Genomic DNA, 22,583 nt, shown 5'->3' on the forward strand with positions numbered 1-22,583 from the left:
CCCCTGTTTGCTCTAAACAAGACGCTGTTATGACAGTCGCTCCCCACACAAGCACACACCAAGCCGTCGCCGCGAGCGGGGCGCCATTGCGTCCCCGCTGCGCAGACAGCGGAAATGAGCGTCCACCCACGGTGGACGACGACGCTTGTCCACCCACCTCCCACGCATGGCCGGCGGGGCGGGGTCGGGTTAACCCAGTGACCGCTCCCGCGCCCACACAGGCGGCGACCGGCACTGCCCTGCCCTTCGAAAAGCCCTACCATGGGCTGGGCGACGCACGCATCACGTCTCGTCTCGCCAGCGCGGGATGGTCTCTGCGCTCCCTGCCTGCCATGTCGGTGAACAACACTCAGACATGTGCTCGCCCGCTGTCAGAGTGCAGCGCGGCATGGATTGGCTTGACTCACATGGACTCGTGGATGTCAAAGCTGATAACACGGGGTTACACACTCCAGTTCGCCTCCCCCCCCCACCCCCTTTCGCGGGTGTGTTGGAGACGACGGTCTCATCCCTGGCAGAGTCAGACGCAATGACGTCAGAGCTAGAAGGGTTGCTGACGAGCGGAGCTACTTCCCGCGTCACTCCAGGGGAGGAAAACGGGGGTTTTTACTCTCGCTATTTTCTCACCCCAAAGAAGTCAGGAGGACTGCGTCCCATGCTCGACCTGTCAAAATTCAACCGGTATGTCATGGAGCGCCCCTTCCACATGCTCACCATCAGGCACGTGTTGGAATGTGTGCGCCACGACAAATGGTTTACACCCGTGGATCTGAAAGACGCTTACTTTCACATCCAAATCATTCCCAGGCACAGGAAATTCCTGCGCTTCTCCTTCCAAGGGGACTCACTAGCCCCCCGCACCTTTTCCAAGTGCATGGAAACGGCGCTCCAGCCTCTACGGGAGAGGGGCATCAGAGTCCTCTTTTATTTGGACGATCTGCTCATTCTAGCCCCCTCTCGGGAGCAAGCGGCGCTGCACACTATGGAGGTTCTGCAGCACCTGCAAACGCTGGGTTTTGCCATAAATTGGAAGAAGAGCGCCCTTGTCCCCGCACAATCGGTAGTTTACCTGGACGTAGACATGAACTCGATCAGCATGAGAGCCAGGCTGTCAGCCAAGCCTCCAATCAGACCTGGCATACTGGGGGAACCCCCAAAGCCTGTCTTCCGGGGTTCCCCTGGGCAGAGTGACATCATATGTGACGGTGTACACAGACGCGTCCCTCACTGGCTGGGGGGGAATGTGCGAGTCACAGGTGGTGGGAGGGGCCTGGCCTCCTCCCCCTCTCCCTCACATAAACTGCCTGGAGCTGTCCACGGTGTTGAAGGTGTTGAAACACTTTTCACCAGTGGTGACGGGGAGGTATGTTGTAGTACGGACGGACAACATCGCGGCGGCGGCGTTCATAAACCGCCAGGGCGGCATACGCTCAGCCCGGCTGTTAGAAATAGCCAGGCGCCTCCTGCTGTGGGCGCACAGCCACCTGCTGTCTCCCAAGGCAGTGTATATCCCCGGGATTTTGAACCGGGCGGCCGACTTGATGTCGAGGGGGGGGCCCTCCCACAACGAGTGGAGATTGAATCCCACTATCGTTCAAACGTTATGGAGCAGGTTCGGGGAAGCGGAGGTGGATCTGTTCGCTTCACGAGAGAACACACAGTGCACACTGTGGTTTTTCCTTGAGCGCGCGGGACAACCCTCCCCTCGGCGTAGACGCCTTCTCCCACAAACCCTGGCCCAAAACCCTCCTATATGCTTTTCCCCCGGTCCCTCTGATCCCTCGCCTCCTGGAGCGCGTCCAGGAGGAGGATCTGTTAACTGTTCTGGTGGCACCGGAGCGCACGAGCGCGTCCTGGTTCCCAACCCTCGTTCAGCTGCTGGTGGCTCCCCCCTGGCAGATTCCGTGGCGGGGAGACGCTCTATCGCAGCTGAACGGTGCGATCTGTCATCCCCCAGTGATAAATCAGAGACTGTGGGGCTGGTTGCTGAGCGGGAGCGCTTACAGAGATTAGGCTTGCCCCCCGCCGTGGTACGCGCCATCCAGGGCTCCAGAGCCCCCTCTACCATAGCAGGCTACCAGGGCGCTGGTCTGCCTTCAGCGCTGGTGCACACGAGAGGGACGCAGATCCCACATCGGTCCCCTACCTCTCGTGCTGACGTACCTACAAACCTGGTGGATAATGATTTGGCTCCTGTCACAGTCAAGCATACGCAGCAGCCATCTCATCCTGTCACGAAGGTTTCGGTGAGAGGACAGTTTTTGCGTATCCCCTGGTGACGTCCTGAAGGGGTTAGGCGTCAAAACCGGCTGTTCGCCCCCCTCGCCCCAATGGGACCTAGCTCTGGTGCTGCGGGCTCTGGGCCCCCCTTTGAGCCTTTGGCACAGGCTTCGCTCAGAATGCTGTCGCTTAAGACAGCACTTCTCCTTCCCTAACGTCCGCAAAAGAGTGATGTGATTTATGCGCACTGTCAGTTTCTCCCATCCTGCCTCTCCTTATTAGAGGGGTGGGAGCGCAGCCACCTTACAGCCAAATCCCTCCTTCACACACAGACTTATCTAGTTCTTTTCGGCGAGGGTGTTTTCCCCGAGGGTTTTTTTCCCCACCTCACGCTAACGATGCGGAGAGGCTTCCCACCGGTTGTGTCGGTGCGCGCTCTGTCACAATACTTTTTACGCACGGCAAATATCAGGAAAACTCAGCACTGTTTGTGCATTATAGAGAACACTCCAAGGTTCAGCCCTCTCAAAACACGTCTGTCTCGCTGGCTGTGCAAGGCTATTACCCAGGCTTAGACTCGGAAGGGAAAGAGCCCCCCCAAGACATTCGGGTCCTCTACGAGGGCTTTGACGGCGTCTGCGCTCTATTAAAGGCATGGCAGTAGCCGACATTTGCGCGGCAGCTTCTTGGGCTTCTCCGTGCCCCTTCATCGCTTTTATCTGCGAGATATGTCTGAATCTTCCATATCTCATGCGGTTCTGTCCACATCAGTGACGCGTAATGCCGCGCTGAATGTGCTTAAAAAAAAACGCGATGCCTTGTTTGTCACCAATCTCCTTCACGCCTAGTGCTGCAATGACCCGGCTCTGCTGCTTCTCACCCCTCCTGTATCTGGGGTATTTCTGTGAGACACAGCTCTTATCTAATACGTTTGTCATAATCATGTTGCATGCATGAGGTAATCTGTCTCTCCGTTGCATGCGCACGGATCAATCACGCTTAACCCCCCCTTAATCATTGTACTACTGCATCATATTGCGGGCCTCATGAACCTTTCGCGCACGCCATTGGCAGGGCAGGCTTTGTCAGAAGAATGACTCTGACTAGCCTTGTACATTGTTGCTGGGGCATGTGGTGCATGTTTGGCTTGGGACCTTGTGCCGCAGGTGGCATTGACTACATCAGCTTCGCCCTAACCCAATAGCGTAGCCCTTAGAGGGCGAAGCCTATACGAAATAGAACGTTAGTTACTTTGGTAACTCCAGATCTATTAGTTGCGTAGCCCTCTAAGGTCCGGGCCCACCTGCTCCTAGACATTAGTTGAAGAAAAAGCTGATGTTTTGGATCGAACAACGGGTCCGCTCTGTATATATGCATAAATGCGGACGTAGTTGAGGCCCGAGCTGGACGCTAGGGCGGAAAGAAAATCTTCACGACTGCGCATGCGCGAAGGGATAAACCCAATAGCTTAGCCCTTAGAGTGGCTACGCCTATACTAATAGAATCTGGAGTTACCAAAGTAACTAACGTTATTTAATCTACTGATTTGTGTACAAGTCACGTTAATGTTGTTTTTTTCGTGGGTTGATTAAGATTTTTTAAGTAATATATTTCACTGGGAAGCCTATTTCGTGACCACAGAACGATTACGGCAGCGAGTAGTATTGAAAAGCCCAAAAATCTGCGTGAGGAGGTTGGTCGGGATGGTGGAAGGGTCAAGCAACACAGGACTATTACCCCAGAGACCGGGGATCGTGTCCCGCGTGTTGCAGTTCCTTTCTGCGTTATTGTCTTCCTAACCACAACCGTCCCGTTGTTTTCGGTGTGTCCTGCGTGTGACGGTTCCTCCCGTTGTTGTGGCTGGCGTGTGGCGTTTTATTTCCCTGTTGTTGCGTCCCCCAGAGCAGCCCAGTGTCATGCCGATTCCAGGAATGGTCACGTTCAAAATGCGTGACCTTTACACGGAATAAACAACATTAAAGTGACCACCAACCTGTCCACAAATCAATAAATCTAAATAATGTGACCATTTCACCAAGTGGCATGAGACTACAATGAAAACTGTAGAGTAATGCTTACTAAGTAAGTTTTAGTTTTGCCAAGAAGAATCATTAAAATATAGGCTTTTTTTCTCCTACCACTGTGGGTTCCTGTCTAAGGAAAGGCTTTACAGAGTAAGCTTAAGTATTTGGATGTGACACTTTTTCTTATTATTCTGGATGTGAAATGACAGCGTCGGTGTTGACTGCCAGCTTTAATTTCCGGGTATTTTTTTTTTTTTATAACATACTGGTTAAAATCAGAGCTACTGTCCCTATTTTCATGTCACCCCTTATTAAACTGTGCTTAAAAGAATTTCATCAGATTAGGATTGCAATGAATTGTAAGGTCTCCTTTTTTTTTTTTGTGAAATTACTTCTGAGTGAAGAGACAAAATTGGAGAGGCAGCGCTTATTGCTGATTCGAGGCAAGCAAGGTGACACAGAAAAAGATATGGAGACAAAATAAGAGAGGGAGCAGTGAGGGGCAGAAATAGAAAGATAGGCAAAAAGAGACCTGACAGCTTTAGCCCGTCACTCAACTTTGCCAATGTGAAGCTTTGCACCTCTTCAATATTTCCTCGCTCCGTGGGCTGTCAGCCTCGGGACTGTCCCTATTCACACCCAGAAGCTACCCACGGTGTGACAGCCATGCACAAAGTCAAACTAACACACACACAGAAATACACAGCCACAAATCTAGTACACAGGTAGGCTGTCAGGTTTGCATACACAGCCGCTGATGGATGCACACACATAAAAACCCACGCAGACACACTCATAAGGCCAAGTGAGGTTGAAGAAGAATCCTATCAGCTGTCCACCTGCAGATTGAGAAAGGCTCAACCTGGACACACACACACACACACACACACACACGCAGGCTTGTCACTTTAACTGTGCTAACTTGCTGAAGCTTGCATCTGATGGTGAAATCTGGATGACAGTCTTCAACCCAAGTCCTCTAAATTAGTATATAAACAAACAAGTGGGGTAAAGTAAGTGACAGTGTTGCATTAGTGTCAGCCAAGACAAAATCCTGTCTTTAGGTCAGGAATAAGGGAATAAGTATTGCCTCAACTACAAGAAAAAAAAGACTTTTGACTACTTGTCTTATAGGCGTGAAACAGTTGATCTTTGCAAATATCTTTGACTGAAACTAATTATCTGTTTTGCATTGTATGCCTTTCATGTTCATCGAAAGAAAACAATGAATGAACAGGAAGCACGATGATTTGTTTTCGTGAATGTGTTTGACTGAGTCCACTCTGGTAGTTCTGGCATTTAAAAATAAATAATGAACACCACGCCTAATCTATAGCAATTTGCTTCACAGTTCAACCCAATTGTGTGACGCAGGAGGAGTTATTATTAATGCAATTATCTATTTTCATGCCCAGGTTGTGATTTTGTGCATTATCCCACTCAGATCAATCTGGATAAGAATACTGGAATTATACAAATGAGAAATCGCTTTAACAGGTACAGATACCGCATACATGATTGACTCTGCTTCCCTGTAGCCTACCGTCCATTGTCACATCAGAAAGAAAAAAGGAGAGAGGGAGAGATTAAATGGGTGAAAAATTTGAAGAATGAGTTCAGTGATAAAAGTAAATAAGATAATAATTAAAAATCAAGATAGGTAGCTAAGTAACACAGAACTAGACCTGTGTGAGTATGTGTGGCACACTCTGTGTTCTCTAGTGAGATAACCCAGGTGTTTACCAAGGCTTTGAGCAAAAACAATTTTTTCTATTTTTGCGTAAGTTTACATAACTGAGAACTGAACTTGTACTGAGAAAAAAAAAAAGACTATACTGGCGCTGATCTCAATACATATATAGTCTGCCAGTAAGCTAATGGTTACACTGTATTCTTTGTGGAGGTCAGGTAGATGAGAAAAATTGATTTGATAGCTCATTTAGCATGCTAGTTCCCTTAACATTTTGTTATCGGTCAGGTTTCAGTTCTTCTTTGATGGTAGATAGCATGATGTCCAGTGGAGAGATTAATGGCCTTGTAAAATTGCAAGGCCATGCACAACTTTAGCAATATGGTACATTTTAACACTCTGTAAACCAATTTTGCAGGAAGCAACCAGACTGTGCTGACATTGCAGAGACAAACAGTACTTTAGGACTTTCCAAAACACAAATGAGCCCATTTAACATGCTACCTCTCTATGTGGATCTCTAAAACAATAAGCTATTATGCACAGCACATTCTCCCATTCCCAATTATAATTATAGTTTTGACCGGATTGTTTGTGAATTGTAGACAGACACAACATGAATGTCAATAATTCAGCCATGACAAAACTTAACACTGGCTCCAAGAAACTTCACAGCTCATGTAAGACCATATCTCATGCTATGAAAACTCCTGATGGCGGCCGTAAATCATTCCAGTAATTACAAGGCAGAAAATAAAGAGTGGGGGCGTGCAGCTCCTTCACACTCTCTCTTTTTTTCCCCCCTTTCTGCCATTCACTTAATCTCTTGTCATTGCATTAAATATCACATACTTTTTTTTTTTTTTTTTTTCGTCTTGCTTGTATTTGCTTTAGCTATGATCTCCACTTTTCCTTGCCATTTTGCAATCACTCGATTATTCCCTCTATCTCCCAGTCTCTCTGGCTTGCCAGTGCATTGTGTCTTTGTTTGAGAAACATCTAGAGAAGACATTGGCAGGTAATTTGGGAGAAAACAGCACTTCTGTTCTATCGACTGATATGCCAACAGTGAGACTCACCCAACACATCCTTTTCTAATTACGTCCCAGCCAGACGTAGACACTTTGTCATTTACTTGTGTGTGAGTTTTTGTGCGCATCTCTGCTGCATTGTTTGCAGTTGGGCATTTTTCATCGAAATGGGACTTTGTCTCTAGAGCTCGCTGGCTAGCTTTGAGCCCGGGCAGTAAAACCCATTTGGGGGGGTATTATGGACTGAGCAAGAAAGGTACCGTGAATGGTCGAGTAGATTATGAAGGGATTCCCTTGAGCTCACCTCCGCCTCTTCACATTACACAGCTAATACACACACACCGGCTCCGTGGCATTGCTTGTCCCCTGGATCAAACCAGATTTTTATTCAGTCAGCTGGGAGCCAGCCAATTCACGCAGCACTCAACAGTGTGGCTCGGCAGACTGTTCTGCCATGCATTTACATTTATTTGGCTGTCAACACATTTTGGTACAATATAAGAACAGGTTAGGGCTTGCACTCCAATTGGAAATCACGAGAAAATGATCACACCTTTCCAATCGGCGCCACATCTAAGCATTTAAGCGAGAAATACCCTCCAAACTACCAATTCCTTCTAAAGGCTTTCATTCCCTGAGTGTACTGTATATTGCTATTCTAGCCGAGTGGGATTGTTAGATAGCTCAGACACATATCCCATATCCCCAGATCTCTTTCAGGGTTATTTTGTATTTAGCCTTCTAGTGGTTGGTCTTGCATGGCTGCACAAGCCTCTTGCCTAACGCGGCGCCGAGAATCCATAAAGTCACCCTGAGGATTCAGGCCTGTCATTTTGTGTTTGTTTTTTGTTTTTTTCAAGAAAACTGATTCCTGCCCTTCATGCTTCTCCTCTATTACTTAGTCATAGTGTTGAGATAAAAAGAACAACACTGAAAGTAGAATGTTCAAAAGATGGGCCAAGCCAAGGATACTGAAGTTACACTATAAAGAGGTCTGTGGTTTGAAAGAGAGGCCAGGGTAGAGTTTGGCTAAAGCAGAGGTCCTGGGGTTTGACAGAAAATATGAAAGGGTGTGATGCGGAGGCCAGGGGCTGGGGGAGTGAGTAGAAAGTAAGTAAAGTAAGGATATTAAAATGCTGGAAGGAAAAAAAAAAAGCTTGGGGTAGCAGAATGGAACGGTCTGAAGGGAATGTACAGTGTAGAGGAAAGAGTGTAGATAGAAGCGGGGCATCGGGGTTGAAACACAGTATGGAAAGAGAACGAAGGAATAGCTGAGCACAGTGGTCAGGAAAGTTGTCTCAGATTGGAGCTGAAGGCAGAGGGAAAGGCTAGAGCAGGGTTATGACTGGAGGAGAGATTAGACTGCTGCCGGTCTGTCTGGGATTGATCTAATACACAACAAGGTGGCTGTTCTTGATCTAATATGGATGATAAGCTAGCAGATTGCCAAACAGCCCAAAGCATGATGACGAAATGAAATCATCCTCCACTCTACATGTAAATCTTTAGCGTTGGATTAGTTTATGATCCCATTCAAAAAGTTCTTAACCCATTTAGAGATTTGTTTACACTGAGACACAGTATTATTACAGCAAAACAAATGCCTATAAGTTGAGCTTCTGTAAGGAGGCACAGTTTACCTTCTATAAATGGCCCTTGTACAGGCTTTAGACTGAGCGTGGCAGATTTAAACCAATGGGAAATTTACACACAATGGCTTCGATTAGAGCCTTACTTCCAGCTTACCGCCTATTCCCGGACTTCTATTTCCAAGCATCTCATAGCAATGCTTCCAAAAAGCTCACATGGGATCATTTCAGATTCCCGGAGAAATATATTCATTACCATGCAAATTAGTTTGGGAGTCGTTGACTTAAAGCATTCGCCATACTTCATTTCAGTCTGTAAATGCAATTAATGGGACCTCGTTCACAAGAAAGAGAATTGCCTGCAGATAATTGTCATTGTCGGGATCCTATTAAAAAGTTTCTCCCCGCAGTAAAACATTGCATTGAGAGGAAACGCTAGCCATCACGTCGCTGCTACATAGGCCCCATAATGGGATAATAAACCTTCTTTCATCTGCCATGAATAGAGCAATACTCACAACAAAGCAGCACAAAATGATTTCCAACATGATTTCTGAGAGCACCCCATTCAATTACCATTCTTGAACAATCTATGCAAATAGGCTACCTGCAGCAGCCAGCTGCGACAGATGCAGTGTGAAATCCTACTTAGCGGGGATTGGGGAGGAGAAATATTGAGATGGGGGAGAAACATGAAGAGACGTATGCAATTGGAGGACAGAAGTAATCCTAACAGAAGAATCCAAAATGCCATACTGTACATAGAAGTGACGATCATTGCTGGTTTTCTTCTCAAAACACAGCTTGTTTTTGTGTCATAAAAAAAGAAGCAATGTCAAATCTTGAGGAGGGGACGGCAGGGAAGGAAAAGAAAGAGGCTCCAAGTTTAAATATGGGCCAGCCGGTACATCACGATGGTGATAATCTATGATCTGCCATGATAGGGGTCAGAGGCAGGTGACAGGCAAACAACCCCGGGGAAATAGAGATTGAGTCATTGGATGCATGTTATGTGTGCTCAATCTCAGCAAATCTTTGCCATAGAGGACTAACCAACACTGACTGTTCCTGACTGTTGGCTGGAAAGTTAACTCCATTGGTTTCTTTGGGTTGTAAGATGTGAAGCATGTACCTACAATTATCAGTATTTTTTATTTCAATATTGAATCAAATGGCTCATACAGAAGTAACAAACAAATTATCACCACACTCTTTCTGCTCATTATCTTGTTTTTTCAATGCCTTTTTGTTCCGTGACTTTTCTCCCAGCAACAACAAGCTGATTGGTTACCTGAAAGCCTCGGATAATTATATTTTTGAGAAATATTTGAGTTGGTGAAGCCCAAAATAGAGACCTCTAGTGAGTAACACTATACTTCATGTAAACTCAGCATCTGCCAGAGGCAATAATGAGTAGTTCAACACTTTGGAAAACATGCTTAATTGCTTTCTTGCCAAGAGTCAGATGAGAGGATCAATGCATGTTTGTCTGTGTGTTAATATGAAGCTACAGCCAGCTGCCCTTTAGCTTGGCAGAAAGATTGAAAACAAACTGGAAACTCTAAAAACAGCTAGCCTGCCTCTGTCCAAAAGTTAAAAACAAAACAATAAAAAAAAAAAAACAATCTTCAGATTTTGTATGAATTAAAACAACATGTTAATATTTAGAGATGCTAGGGGCATTTTGTCAGTTTCCCAGTCTTTATGTTAAGCTAAGCAAACCATCTCCTGGCTGTAGCGTCATACTGTACATGACGGACAAACATGAGAAATCATCAATCTGCTCGTCTAACTCTCATTAGAATGTGAATTTAATGTATTTTCCAAAATGTCTATTCTGTTAAGAACTTCAGAGTTGATTTGTTAACCCCTGTGTTGCCCTTGGGTCAAATTTGACTTGTTTTCAGTTATTAATATTTTTTTTTGCACAAAAAAAGAGTAAAAATATCAGTTATTTTTGAGTTGGCCATACATTCATTAATACAGGTTTAAGGATTCAACTGTTCCGGTGTATACTTTATGTCCAAAATGAATTGTGCAGGTGCACAAAAGCAGATGAAATACTGTTTTTGAAAATACAGGATTACATATCTAATTTTTCTTTTTTATTGTGGGCATTATTCCTTTCTCTATTTAATTTTTCTTCTGGCTTTGTGCATGGTGCCAAGCTGGGAGGCAACACAAGCAAACACACCTGTTACCCATTTGTAAATGACAGCAAAGAGATTGGTGCGGGGAACAGGTGGGTCACTCTGTTCCCCCCATGTTGTTTACCTGGGAGTAGCATTCACTCCTGCTGCTGGAAGGCATATTATCCCTTGGCTACATTTCCATTAGTCAAATGGCTGTGCTGAAATGTTAATTTGCTGCAAGAGGAGAATTACAGGCACAAGGTTTTCACCAGCTACTGCACTCGGGTCAACCAGACAATGGAGCGATGGAGGGTCAAGACATTTATCTCATGCGTTTAATCATCATTGTCAGTCTTGTCATCTGCAATGTTAAAAATGGATTTTCTTTCTTCTACATGTGGGAGTAGATACATGAACACCATCACATGTGCACATGCATTGATCGTGTGTTCCCATTCCCTGTGGGATCTAAGGTAATCAGAGATGTCAGCAAGTGGTGCTGGAATAGAATTTACTTTGATTGTAGTCACACCACCATTAGGTGGTCTCATTACACCATTTCATAGTTGGATGTTCTGGGTTATGGCCAGCTGTCAGAAAATGTTAACGGTCCCATGACATGGTGCTCTTTGGATGTTTTTGTAGACCTTAGTGCTCCCCTAATACCATATCTGAAGTCTCTTTCCCAAAATTCAGCCTTGGTGCAGAATAACGGGAGCTTTCCTTAGTATGTGCCATTTCTGAGTCTGTAGATTTTGAGGAAGAGAGGGGGAGAGGGGGTAAGGTGGAGGCTGCGGGTGCGGCCTTGACCAACTGCAACTTTGCTCGTTTGAAAGCCATGATGTCTCTCTCTCATGGGTGGGCCAAATTCTCGGGGCGGGCAAAGCAGAGAAAGAAGAAGTAATCTTGCCCCTTATGACCTCACAAGATTCCAGATTGGCCCATCTGAGCTTTCATTTTCTCAAAGGCAGAGCAGGATACCCAGGGCTTGGTTTCCACCTTTCACCATTTCTAGCCACTGGGGGACCACATATTAATGTAAAAACACCCCATAAAGTAAAAATGGTCATGCCATGGGACCTTTAACACTAGATTGAAGAGTGGGCAAATAGTTTGAATTCCACTCATAGTCTCAGTGCTGAGCCAAAAATAAAACCAAAGCATTTTTATTTTTTACAGATTCAATCTGGATGTTCAATGTTGGATTGAAAAGCTAAATTATGGCAATTGCCTCGTGAACTATCTGCATTTCACAGCAACACGGTAATTGATTGCACAAACATGACACTGTTATTTTTCAGATGGTATGCATAGTATATAAGAAGAGGAGGCTGATGGTAATGGGGGCATTAAACAATGATTTAATGTTTTCTCATCATATGAAGCTTTATTGCAGACACAGGTCCATATTACACATAATACAGTATAAAATATGAGATTATTATAATATATAAAGGAGATTAATACAATATAATATATTATATGTCAACAGAGAGACCAGGCAATACAACAATTTTTTCTCTTGGCCATGGGGAAGATATGTAGACATTCTCAATGATGAGTTGGACATCACTGGTACACATTTACTTCTTCATTTCACAATACTTGCCTACAGTTTAACAGTAATGTTCAAACATTAAAAAGTAGTTTGAAGACCTTTTGAAGCACAAAATCCCCATCCAGTAAAAATGTCTACCCACATTTGGCGATGTTGATTTTATTCAGTTAAATAGAAAGATTTAAATGTTCTTCTTCATTTTATGTTTCACAAACCATTTAAATCCACTGGACTATCAAAACACATTGTTAATAAGCTGGAAACCGTGCTGTTTTTCTGAGCTCTTGACTTTTCCTCTAGTGCCAGCATAACATTGAAATTTGTGGTTTGGATGGATTGCCATGAAATTGGGTACATTCAAGTATCATGTTCACATCTAATGCCATCAGGTCAACATTTTTAATTTATCTAATAATACAACCAATTACTTGCAAAACTAACAACATTTGTGTTTACTGTTAATTAATGAATGTAAGTTTGCTAAAATGCTAAACTAAGATGCTGGACATGGTAAACATTAGGCCTACCTGCTAATGCCGGGTTCACCTCACATCATTTAGGTGGTATTTATGAGCACAACTCATAAAACTGTCAAAACTGTTTATGTCAGTCTTCAAGTTGTAAATCCAAGTCAAAACTAGCTCATTAAAGCAATTTAAAGTATGTGACTGCAAGGCAAGCAGTAGGGATAACAATTTTGGAATAATTCCAAGTATGAATTACTGTCATTTTTCCCTGGTTTTCCCATTCTGCCCACATTGTGTGAATGCAACATAAACATTGGCAGGCTCAGTGGTGTAGTCTAATCTATTGCAGTTGGATATACTGTTCTGTTTATTGGCCAGAATCTGTCTTTGGGGGAGGGGGGTGGCCATATCATAGTGGGAGGGTCTGGCTGTCCTCCCACAGGGAAGTTTTGAGCATCATTGACTTAATTTCCTTTATTCGGATTCACATTTAATCACCAATTTACAATGGAAAAACCTTTTATTTAGCTTATTTGAAGAAAGAAAACAGATGACAACTCAAAATATATCAAACATACAATGGAAAACATATAATGGAAAGTATGTTTTTGCGTGTTATTGGGCATTTTTAAGTGGGCATATAGAAATCCTGGAGTTCTCTTTGTGGGAACATATATACATGTTCATACATATACCTGCATATGACATAGACCACACCCCCGGGCATGCTGACATTGTCATTGTGCTTAGCTCAAAGAATTGCTGTGCCTAAGTATAGCCTCATGTGGCTGCAGACCCTTGGTCTAGTAGTAGCAGTAGAAAAATACATTTTTAATGAAAGTTTACTTACGAATGTCACTTCTTCCCATTTGAGCAAACAATGTCAGCTAGTTGTCACAAAGCCAAAGACCTATTGTATTTTTCCGTATTTTAAAGCGTTTATGCCGCATTGATTTTGCCGAAATGAGACAATATAGCCGTTGCTGAGGGCCAAAATGAGAAATGTTGCTATTATGCTGACATGTTATCAGCAGAGCAATTAACTTGCTGACTCTATAAAGCCGTTCAGCTTCAGCCTTAAGTCTGAGATCTCTTTCTCTCTTCCTCTCTATGGTGAACAACTGTCTCTCAGAGAGTTGAAAAGGCTTCTCATTTTCCTCTTCTTCTCTTAATCCATGACAGTGAGAGAGAGAGCCTGCTGTGGTACCAATAAGAACACTCGGTTCACTTAAATCACTGAGTGGCAAGCTAAGTTCAAAGCCCTGCTCGGTGGCCCAATAAAGAGGAAGTAGCTTGTGTCTGGATGGATCAAAGGGAAGACACACGGAGAAAGGTCAGGTTTCAGACGCTCTCACACTGAGAAGCTCAGTGCTGCACAAGCTCCCCACCAGGTTTTCTATTACTGACACAATGGCTGCTGCTTGGTTCATGCTAGGCGATATGTTATATGCTGGTTGATATGTTATTTTATATATTGGGCTCTTTTTCATAATTGTACAAAAAGAAAAGAATAATCCAACAGAGTCTTGGCTCCAAATTGCCTCTTGAAATTTAACATACATCATTATTTTTTTATTCTTACGTCAAACTATGCAGTTCTCATCAGCCTAAAAACACACAGTACCTCAGTTGAGAACATGCTCTTGTCCCACCTAATTAAGACCTCATGGATTCATCTTGTTTGACTGTGTGGTCTGGTAGATACTGGACACCCTGACTGCTAAGTCACCCTGCTCCTCATAGTCAGACACCGTTTTAATTAAGAGCTATTTGAGCAAGAAAAGCTTTGAAAAGTAAGGACCTGAAAATCCTGTGATGACAGGATTTTAAGTGTATGTCACTTACTTTATCAGTTACTTGGACACAGCTTGTTAGTCTTAGGAGAACGGGGATTCATGTTCCCTGTAAAACCAAAAGTCACCTTTTGAAATGAACCGAGTTTTATAGACTATATAGATTATATATATACTATATATAGATTGTGACTCAATGATGTTCGTTCCGTCACGTTCAGTCACGTCAGAATTTCTAATAAGGGGAGAACTTCCATTTTCTGGAAACTTCCGGCTTTTGAACTGGTTGCAGTCCCACTCTGGTTCCATACAAGGGCGCTCATGGCGAGTGCAGAATGAATGGTGTTCTATGGCGCAATACCCCTCAAAATCCACTTTTCTCAGGATACAATGTTTTGTCTAGTAATTTGAATGTTGCATTTGAAAGGGGAAGAAAATACACACTTCTGGGTCTTAGATTTTTTCAAAGTCACTTTTTTTTTTCTTAAAAGCCGTTTAAAATCTAAATGACGTCATACGCATCGTACGGCCAGAGATGCTTCTTTATGGCAGGCGGTGAGTCCCTTCCTTTTTTCCTCTCGAGGCATCGACAACACAGCATACAGGTTAGGCTCTCCCTGTCAATACACGTGCTAGAAAGAGGTTGGCTGATGTTTTAAAGACCACACCAAAATATTCATTCTGACTGCTTCCGCTTCAGATGCCGTCAAGCGGGATCTCTGGTCGTAATCAGTCCTTCATTGTCCAATCAGCATTCATTAGCAGAATGCTAGCATGACGACTCAACCTGTAAGAAATGGAAAGGACGTGAGTACTCGTTCATTCATCTTTCAACCTGTGATCCATGTTGAACTTGCAAAACCTACAATCTAATCTGAGATTTCTCAACAACAATCAGGCCAAAGAGACACATCTAGCCTTCTAGCTCCATAGCGTCCCATTCATTTTGCACTCGCCTGCAGTCACCCCCAGGGGAACTGTGGTGGAACTGTATCCAAATTCGGTACAATGGGGCAAAATAGGGAGTAAACAGGCTCTTTGTAGACGGGCTCTAGTCAGGTTCTGTCATGTTCCATCCTTATTAAGCAGTTTTCCATGAGTAATTTTAAGTTTTTTCTTTACTTACGTTAATAGTAAGCTCATAGTTATCATTTTGGGACTCAAATGAAGTTGCCCTATTTTTATGTTTAGGTATGAGGGTGTGTTGGATGATTTAGCATTTCTTGGAACAGTACCAACCTTAGCTGGAGAAGAGGTCAGGAGGTCACCTTAATGAATAGGTATTCATTATCTGGGAAGCAGGAATATCCTCAGTATGGAGACTTGCTCCTTAAGATTTTTAAATATCAAATCATAGAGCCTATTAGTGTATACTCCTGTGTGATTTAAATACTTGACAAATGAAAAGTACTGAGTATTTTCACATTTTATTCAGAACTTTAGTGTAAAATGAACATAACGTGCAAGGATCATAACATTTATATGGCGTATTGCTGCATTGCAGTTCGCCAATGGTTTTTTGACACTGTGATAGAAACAACATAGAAAAATACATGATAGATTTTATGTTTTGAAGACTGTACGGTATATCGTCATATTGCCCAGCCCTAACTTAAGTGTATTGATTCATTACAAAGTTTACATTGTTTTCCCCATGTTTTTCATGAATATTTTTGTTTTCTAGTGAGTGCCCATGAGGCCATCTAAGTAACTTAAGGATCATTATCTGACTGTAATAATTAGGAGTTATGGAAATATTGAGGCTGTTTAATCTTTTTCCAGTTTTTCTTTATGAAATACCTTCTGTTGATTAAATTCGATGTGAGTACACATTTTGTGAAAGGATGTGGTACCTAATCAAGCGTGAATATTGGCTTTGGAAACTACATCTTTTCAAAATCATTATTATGCATCAAGTAAACAAAGAAGAGCAGAGCTCCTTCGGTGCTTGCGTATCTCCGCTGCATTAGTTACAGGTATCATTCACTACTTTCCTCTACAGTCTTTTTCTAGTCGCAGCTACAGAAGTCCTGAGCTTGCTACTGAGACCGAGGATCATATCTCTACCAAAGGGAAATGTTTGTTTGATTTTTCTGAGCTCTTGCACTTGGCAGCAGCGTGTGGATGTTTCATTTGAAATCCTCATCTCCATTTTAAAACACCATTTAAAGTGCGGAAATATTTTACAAATCCATTTGAATTCCAATTGAGGCCAGGCATCCACACTAAGCACAAGTCAACACATAGAGTCAATAGAACCAGTGCCACAATGTTGATTCACGTTGAGAGGCAATAAGAAAATATATTTTTTAAGGTTCACAGCCAAAGAAGTGAGTCAGCCAGTATCTTTTTGTTCAACTTTGAAGCCTCTGAAGGGGGCTAACATCCTCCAAAATAGCAATATCTGAGTCAGTGTTTTCAAGCCCTGTGTGCTTCATTCTGTTTGGAGTTTTAGAAATGTTATGTAAAAGTGAAGGAGCGGGATAACATATGTAGGCCACAGCTCATGCATTATATCCGCGCTAAAAGCAAAAGGCTTTGTTAGTGTGAATGTGTGAGAGAAAAACAAAAAGACGGAGGGAATCAGTGTAAATGTGTGTAATTGCGTCATTTGCATTGACATAATGTCTGTACTGTAGGTTTGTGGGCGGCTGTATTTGTGCTTTTGCCAAGCAAGCTTTGGCCTAGCTGTACAGTTTGTTCCACAGCCACTGATGGCCACGTTTGAGGCACCATGCCAGTGCTTTCCCACCATTGCTAGAAGTGACTGGCGACATTGAGTCCACAGCAGCGCTGCAACAAGGAAATGGAGTGAAGACATGAAGAGAGATGGGGAAGGGGGATGAGGCACAGATCATTTTGGGAAACAAAAGGTCCACTTTACACATTGTTACTAACATAAGTTACTGAATAGCGCAATTACATACACATTTAGAGGTTTACAAGAACACTTGCGCAATTAACTATTTTATCACACCCAATGTGGTTTACAGTCTGGTTTACAAGAGCTCCAGTCTACTGCACATTACTAAAGCAAGGCTAAGCAGGGATAACTTGGAGTCTCTTTAAAGCAGCTGTTGGAAATGATAGCCCAGCTGACAGATCATATTTATTAGCTCCAAATTAGAAGCAACTTTTTTTTGGCTTGAATATTGAGACATTCATGCTTATTTCTTTCCCTAAAGACCACAACACAGTGTGTGGGCCTAGGTTTTAGGTTTAGTATGCATGGAAGGCGGTGTTGTGGTGAATGCACAGAACTCCAGAGACTCACTGCCGGCAGACAGAGCCAGCTCCAGCTTGATAGGTGTGGCCAGAGTGTAGCGCTGTCCGTGGTGCTGAGGTTCACCCACTGAAGCTTGCCGGTTTAACCGCATCTCCATTGTGTTAGTGATGGGGCTGAGCATCAGGGCCTGGCTCTGTCCACGGTACCAAATCTCCGTTGCCGCATGGGCTGTCCCTGGCACTGTCCGTGGTGCTGAAAAGTCCCGTGCTCCACCGCACGGTCCATTGGGCTGTTAGTAACTGCCCCTGTCCATGGTACCGCCTCTCCATTGTGCCGTCCATGGAGCTGTCTGTGAAACTGAGAAACAGAGGCTGGCGCTGTTCATGGTCCTGATGCACTGAAGTGAGTGTTCAGATCCTTTACTGGTGTAAGAATTGTCCTAATACAACGTAAAAAATACTTCATTACAAGTGCAATAACCGATTTTATACATTATATTGATAGGTCGAACTTGTGAACAAACAGTTGCTTATTTTTACATCCAGCAGTCATAGAACAACATTATCATTCATTTGGAGTTGTGTCTCTGGCCACCTGGTGAACGTCCAATAGTATCACTCTCTTTTAGCTCTGTTTTTGGCCTCCACCAACTCCTGTCCTGGGGGGAATATTGGACTTTTAAGCTGCTGAATTCTCCACTATGTTCAGCAGCTAAGTCACTCACTTTGTCTGTCTGCTGTTTGATGCTGAGTAGGTAGTGCCGAATGGGTTTTTAGAGCTTTTATACTGAAAACAGCTGAAACAATGAGCTGAAACGTGCACTAAAACTCCTTAAAGCTAAGGGGAGATGCAGATTCGGGTGACAATTCTCTGTAGGTTCATCACAACGAACAACTCCTTTCACATTCTTCCCATATCGTCCTCAAATATACTGTCGTTTTGAAAATAGGGGTTAAACCCGCTTTAAGTAAAAGTACATAAATATTATGTCCAATAAGTAATCAGTATATCAAAAAGTGAAAATAACCCTTTTCCCATCATTATATAGTATAATAGATCATAATTTTCACTACCTATAACTTCAATGTTGTTCACTCTATGACGTAACATAATTCATCAGATCCTACAGTGTAAAGTGTTATTGTGAATTTTCAAAAAAGTATATCAGATGAATGTAGAAATGTACATGTCCCTCTTAAATATAGTGGAGAAGAAACAAAGTGGCATTAAATGGATTGGGATACACACGTAAAGTAATGTTTTTCTTTTCAGTGACACGATTAACAAAGTTTAAATCGTTCAGCTTAAAAAATAGAAACGTTTATTAATTGTAAAAGGCTAGTTTCCGTAATAAATACGTCACCAACTTGGCAATAATGTATTTAAAATCGAACGTAGTACTCTTCGTGATGCTATTGCAATTTATAGTATGTGTAACAATTTCTGTTCCTTGAAAATGAGCACAGTGTGAAACATGCATGCCTAAAGATATATGATTGTACTATATACTTACTGAAAGGCATCACAGGGAAATAACTGAAAAACGCACCTTTGCTGCAGAATTTGAAAAAAAAGTCACGTTATGTGCATGTGTGAGTCATGTGTCTCCTACTTAAAGAGTATCGATCCAAAAAACACAACAAATCTACAGAAATCACACTAAGCCTTGATTCATACTGAATTTGTCATGTAAGACAATTAATTTTGTGTGCAGCATCGAGCTGTTTCGATATTACTTTAAACGTTGACCTCAAGTGGCGTATTGCTGACGTAATATCGATTATCGGAATGTTTCACTTTGAAAAAAAAAAACACTTAGAGACAGTGCGCACTTTTCTCCGTTCCTTTCTCTGACAATCTCTCTGTCTCTACCCATCCATTCTCCATTCCCTCCTGCAAGCATGCTGTGATCCTCATCTACTTGGTTCCCAAACCGAGAGCTTAAAAGACTCCCCCACCCCCCTTTACGACCAACTCTCCTTCATGCACCCAGGCGTTTACTTGGCGGATTTTATTGGACCGCGTCTATTTTTCAACCCGGTCTTTGGGCTTTGCTATCGGGGCTCGTGAGGCTGGAGAGAACAGGTGAAAGGAGGCTTTACGACGCTGCGGTACATATGATTGAACACTGAGCATTAACTCAACGCAATCTTTAGGCACCAGCGCACCGCGCTTCCTTTCACTGAAAAAAATTACAGGACGGGGAATTTGAGGTGAACACACTTTGGGACAACTAAAGGGACGTTTGCCAACTTGTGTTTTTGGACGAATAGAAAAGAAAAAAAAACACTGCGTTTATTTCCTAACTGAGATTTCTATGGAAGATGTGACCTTTTCTTTTGCGCACCTGCAATCCGAGGAGCAAAGCATTGCTTTTCTATCAGTTGCTCCATCCTGACATGTGTTTTTTTTGTGGAATTACACGCGGAGATATGAGCATTGTGAGAGGCCGAGCTGGGTTGTGAGATTACCATCTTTTTGCTTTTTTATTCGTCTCGTCAAAGAGGAAGTGTTCAGTTTCTTCAATGGCTTCAGTGTCAAGGTTGGCAAGGCGCAAAGATGCCAGTCGCTGGCCGAGGATGTCGTCAACTTTCTGGGCTGTGGTGCTTCTGACAGCGCTGCTGGTTCTGTACTGCGGTAAGTCCCGGCGCTCAATTCTTGATCACACTTATCGGCATTTGGCCACAAACGCTGGTGCGCAGTGGGTGACCGGTGGGCAGGGGGGGGGGGGGGGGACGCTTTGACACACAACTATGATACTGGTCTTGGCATTCGCTCTTAGGGTATTGATCTCAACAGTGTCATTTTCTAACCGGTATCGGAAAACACGCACATCGCCGCTGCGCGCACACATACGCACTCTTTTAATAATTTTATATTCTGCTCTCACTCACGGAAAAAGACAGGCACGAGAGAGCAAGGGTGTAATTGAGAGAGAGAAATGTGTCTTATTGTCTGGCGAAAACACTTTCTTTGGACAGGAGGTTGAACAAGTGTCCCATGGGCCTAATTAAGTCTCTTGTGGTTCCCTTCAACCCCCCCCCCCCCCCCCAACACACACACACACACAAACACACACACACTCACATTCTACCACACCCAGACAACAACTCACCTTCTCTCTCTCTCTCTCGTTTCTCTCTCCGCATCTCTACTCGATCTCTCTCTCTCTCTCTCTCTTTCACTCACTCACACTCACACACACACACACACACACACACACATCTCTGTCCTGAGGGCTGTGTATACTGTCAGACTCACTTTCTGAGGTCAGACAGTCATGCATCTGTCATATTGTCTCTGGACTAAACACTGGTTGCAGGAGATAACGAATACACATGAGACATGAAGCATAAAAGAAAGAGACTTTCTTATTCATGAAAACACCTTTTAGTTGGACAAACAGTTAGTCTTACTCCTGGCGGTAATCAACTATTGCCTGGGCATAACCTTATTAGGCAAATTTATGCAAGCCCACACACACACACACACACACACACACACACACACACACACACACACACATGCATGGCTACACAATCCCACTCTCTCTCTCTAAAAGGCTAGTTCTCAATTTGAGGATGCCTTTTCATTTCTTGTTCCCTGGCACCCTTACACCTTCTCTCCTTCTCGCTTCCTTTCTCTGACTCACTTTTGAGGAGCTATCCAGCTGGCACCCTGTGCTCCAGCCTGCCATGTGTGGAGAAAAAAAAAAAAACGAGTCTATGTGCATTAGCCATAATAAGCCCATTTAGCCGAGCTAATGATTAATATAATGGTCTTGTCTTCGATCACATTAGCTGTGCTGGTGTTTTAGAGACATTAACAGATTTATAACGTGATTATGTCTTAAGTTTTCCTTAAAGACTCCACAGTGGCCTCTGCTACCTTTTCATATTTATTTTCTCCACTGGACAGAAGATTGAGTTTGCTTTGTAATCATACAGGCCCCAGGTTAATCAGTAGGGGGGGTTCTTTTATGGTACCTTCGGCCATGTCAATTGATCTATTGCTTGTGTCCAATCAATTGTGCTTGATTGTTTGTTTCAGTCAGCACTCTATGAGCCCAACCCCAAGGACTTAAACCCCCTCCTCCTCCCTTCTGAAATTTAGCCATCTGCGCAATAGTGATTCTTTGATTTCTTTTTTATAATCTCTTTACCCCATACTACTAGAATAGTTTGGTTCCTTAGTTTGAAGTACTATTTGTGCAACGCTAAACTAATGCCAGAGAGACTTCTTTCTTGGCTTCTCTCTGTTATGTTTCTTTCCTTTTTAGATTTCTCTTTTTTCTTCCTGCTTGTGGTCTTTCTGGCAGATAAATTTCCAATCTGAACATGCAGCTAAGACAATTTCACTGCTTTCTCTTTAGTTTGACCTTCCTCATCAGGGCTTTCTTGCTGTTTTGTCCTTTTTTTATATTTATCTCACCCTCTCCTCTGTTCTTGTGTCCTTCGATGTCCTGGGAGGCTGTCCGGTCCAGTTTCCCACATGTTTTTTCATCTTTATCTCTATTTAATACTCGATTTACCTCATATTATATTCTCCTCTTTCTCTGTGTTGCACTTTTGTCTTGCATTCTCTGTCTCTTCTTCCCATTTATTTCAAATCTTATAATTCTTGGGTCTCTCCTCTGGTGCAGGTCTGAGCTGACTGCCGCACGTCATACTGAGTTCTCTGCTTTCAGCAGGTTTTTTTTTGCCCCCCCCTCTGTCGTCATCGCTTGTCCTCTCTCCTGTTCCACTGCTGACCTCTTCTCTTCTCTTTTAGACTTGCTTTAGTTTGTTTTACGAAAATAGCATTTTCAAATCCAACAAATTGTGTCATGTATACATATATATATATATATATAT

General features: G+C 43.3%; 1 protein-coding gene and 1 long non-coding RNA gene across 2 annotated transcripts in view; both read left to right on the forward strand.

Moving 5' to 3' along the window:
• The first annotated feature begins 1,099 nt into the window (after nucleotides 1-1,099).
• On the forward strand, nucleotides 1,100-10,318 carry LOC116673058 (uncharacterized). The gene is made up of 3 exons (XR_004327725.1): nucleotides 1,100-1,110; nucleotides 2,101-2,105; nucleotides 10,246-10,318. It is a non-coding gene; the product is annotated as an uncharacterized LOC116673058 (long non-coding RNA).
• Nucleotides 10,319-19,569: 9,251 nt separating this feature from the next.
• The window catches only part of tafa5a (TAFA chemokine like family member 5a), a 161,429-nt gene continuing 158,415 nt past the window's right edge, over nucleotides 19,570-22,583 (forward strand). Inside the window, exon 1 of the mRNA XM_032505157.1 lies at nucleotides 19,570-20,367. Coding sequence (XP_032361048.1) covers nucleotides 20,256-20,367 — 112 coding nt within the window. The 5' untranslated portion in view covers nucleotides 19,570-20,255. The remainder of the gene's footprint in view (nucleotides 20,368-22,583) is intronic.

The sequence above is a fragment of the Etheostoma spectabile genome, chromosome 23, assembly GCF_008692095.1.
Source record: "Etheostoma spectabile isolate EspeVRDwgs_2016 chromosome 23, UIUC_Espe_1.0, whole genome shotgun sequence".
In the NCBI taxonomy this organism is placed as follows: Eukaryota; Metazoa; Chordata; class Actinopteri; order Perciformes; family Percidae; genus Etheostoma; species Etheostoma spectabile.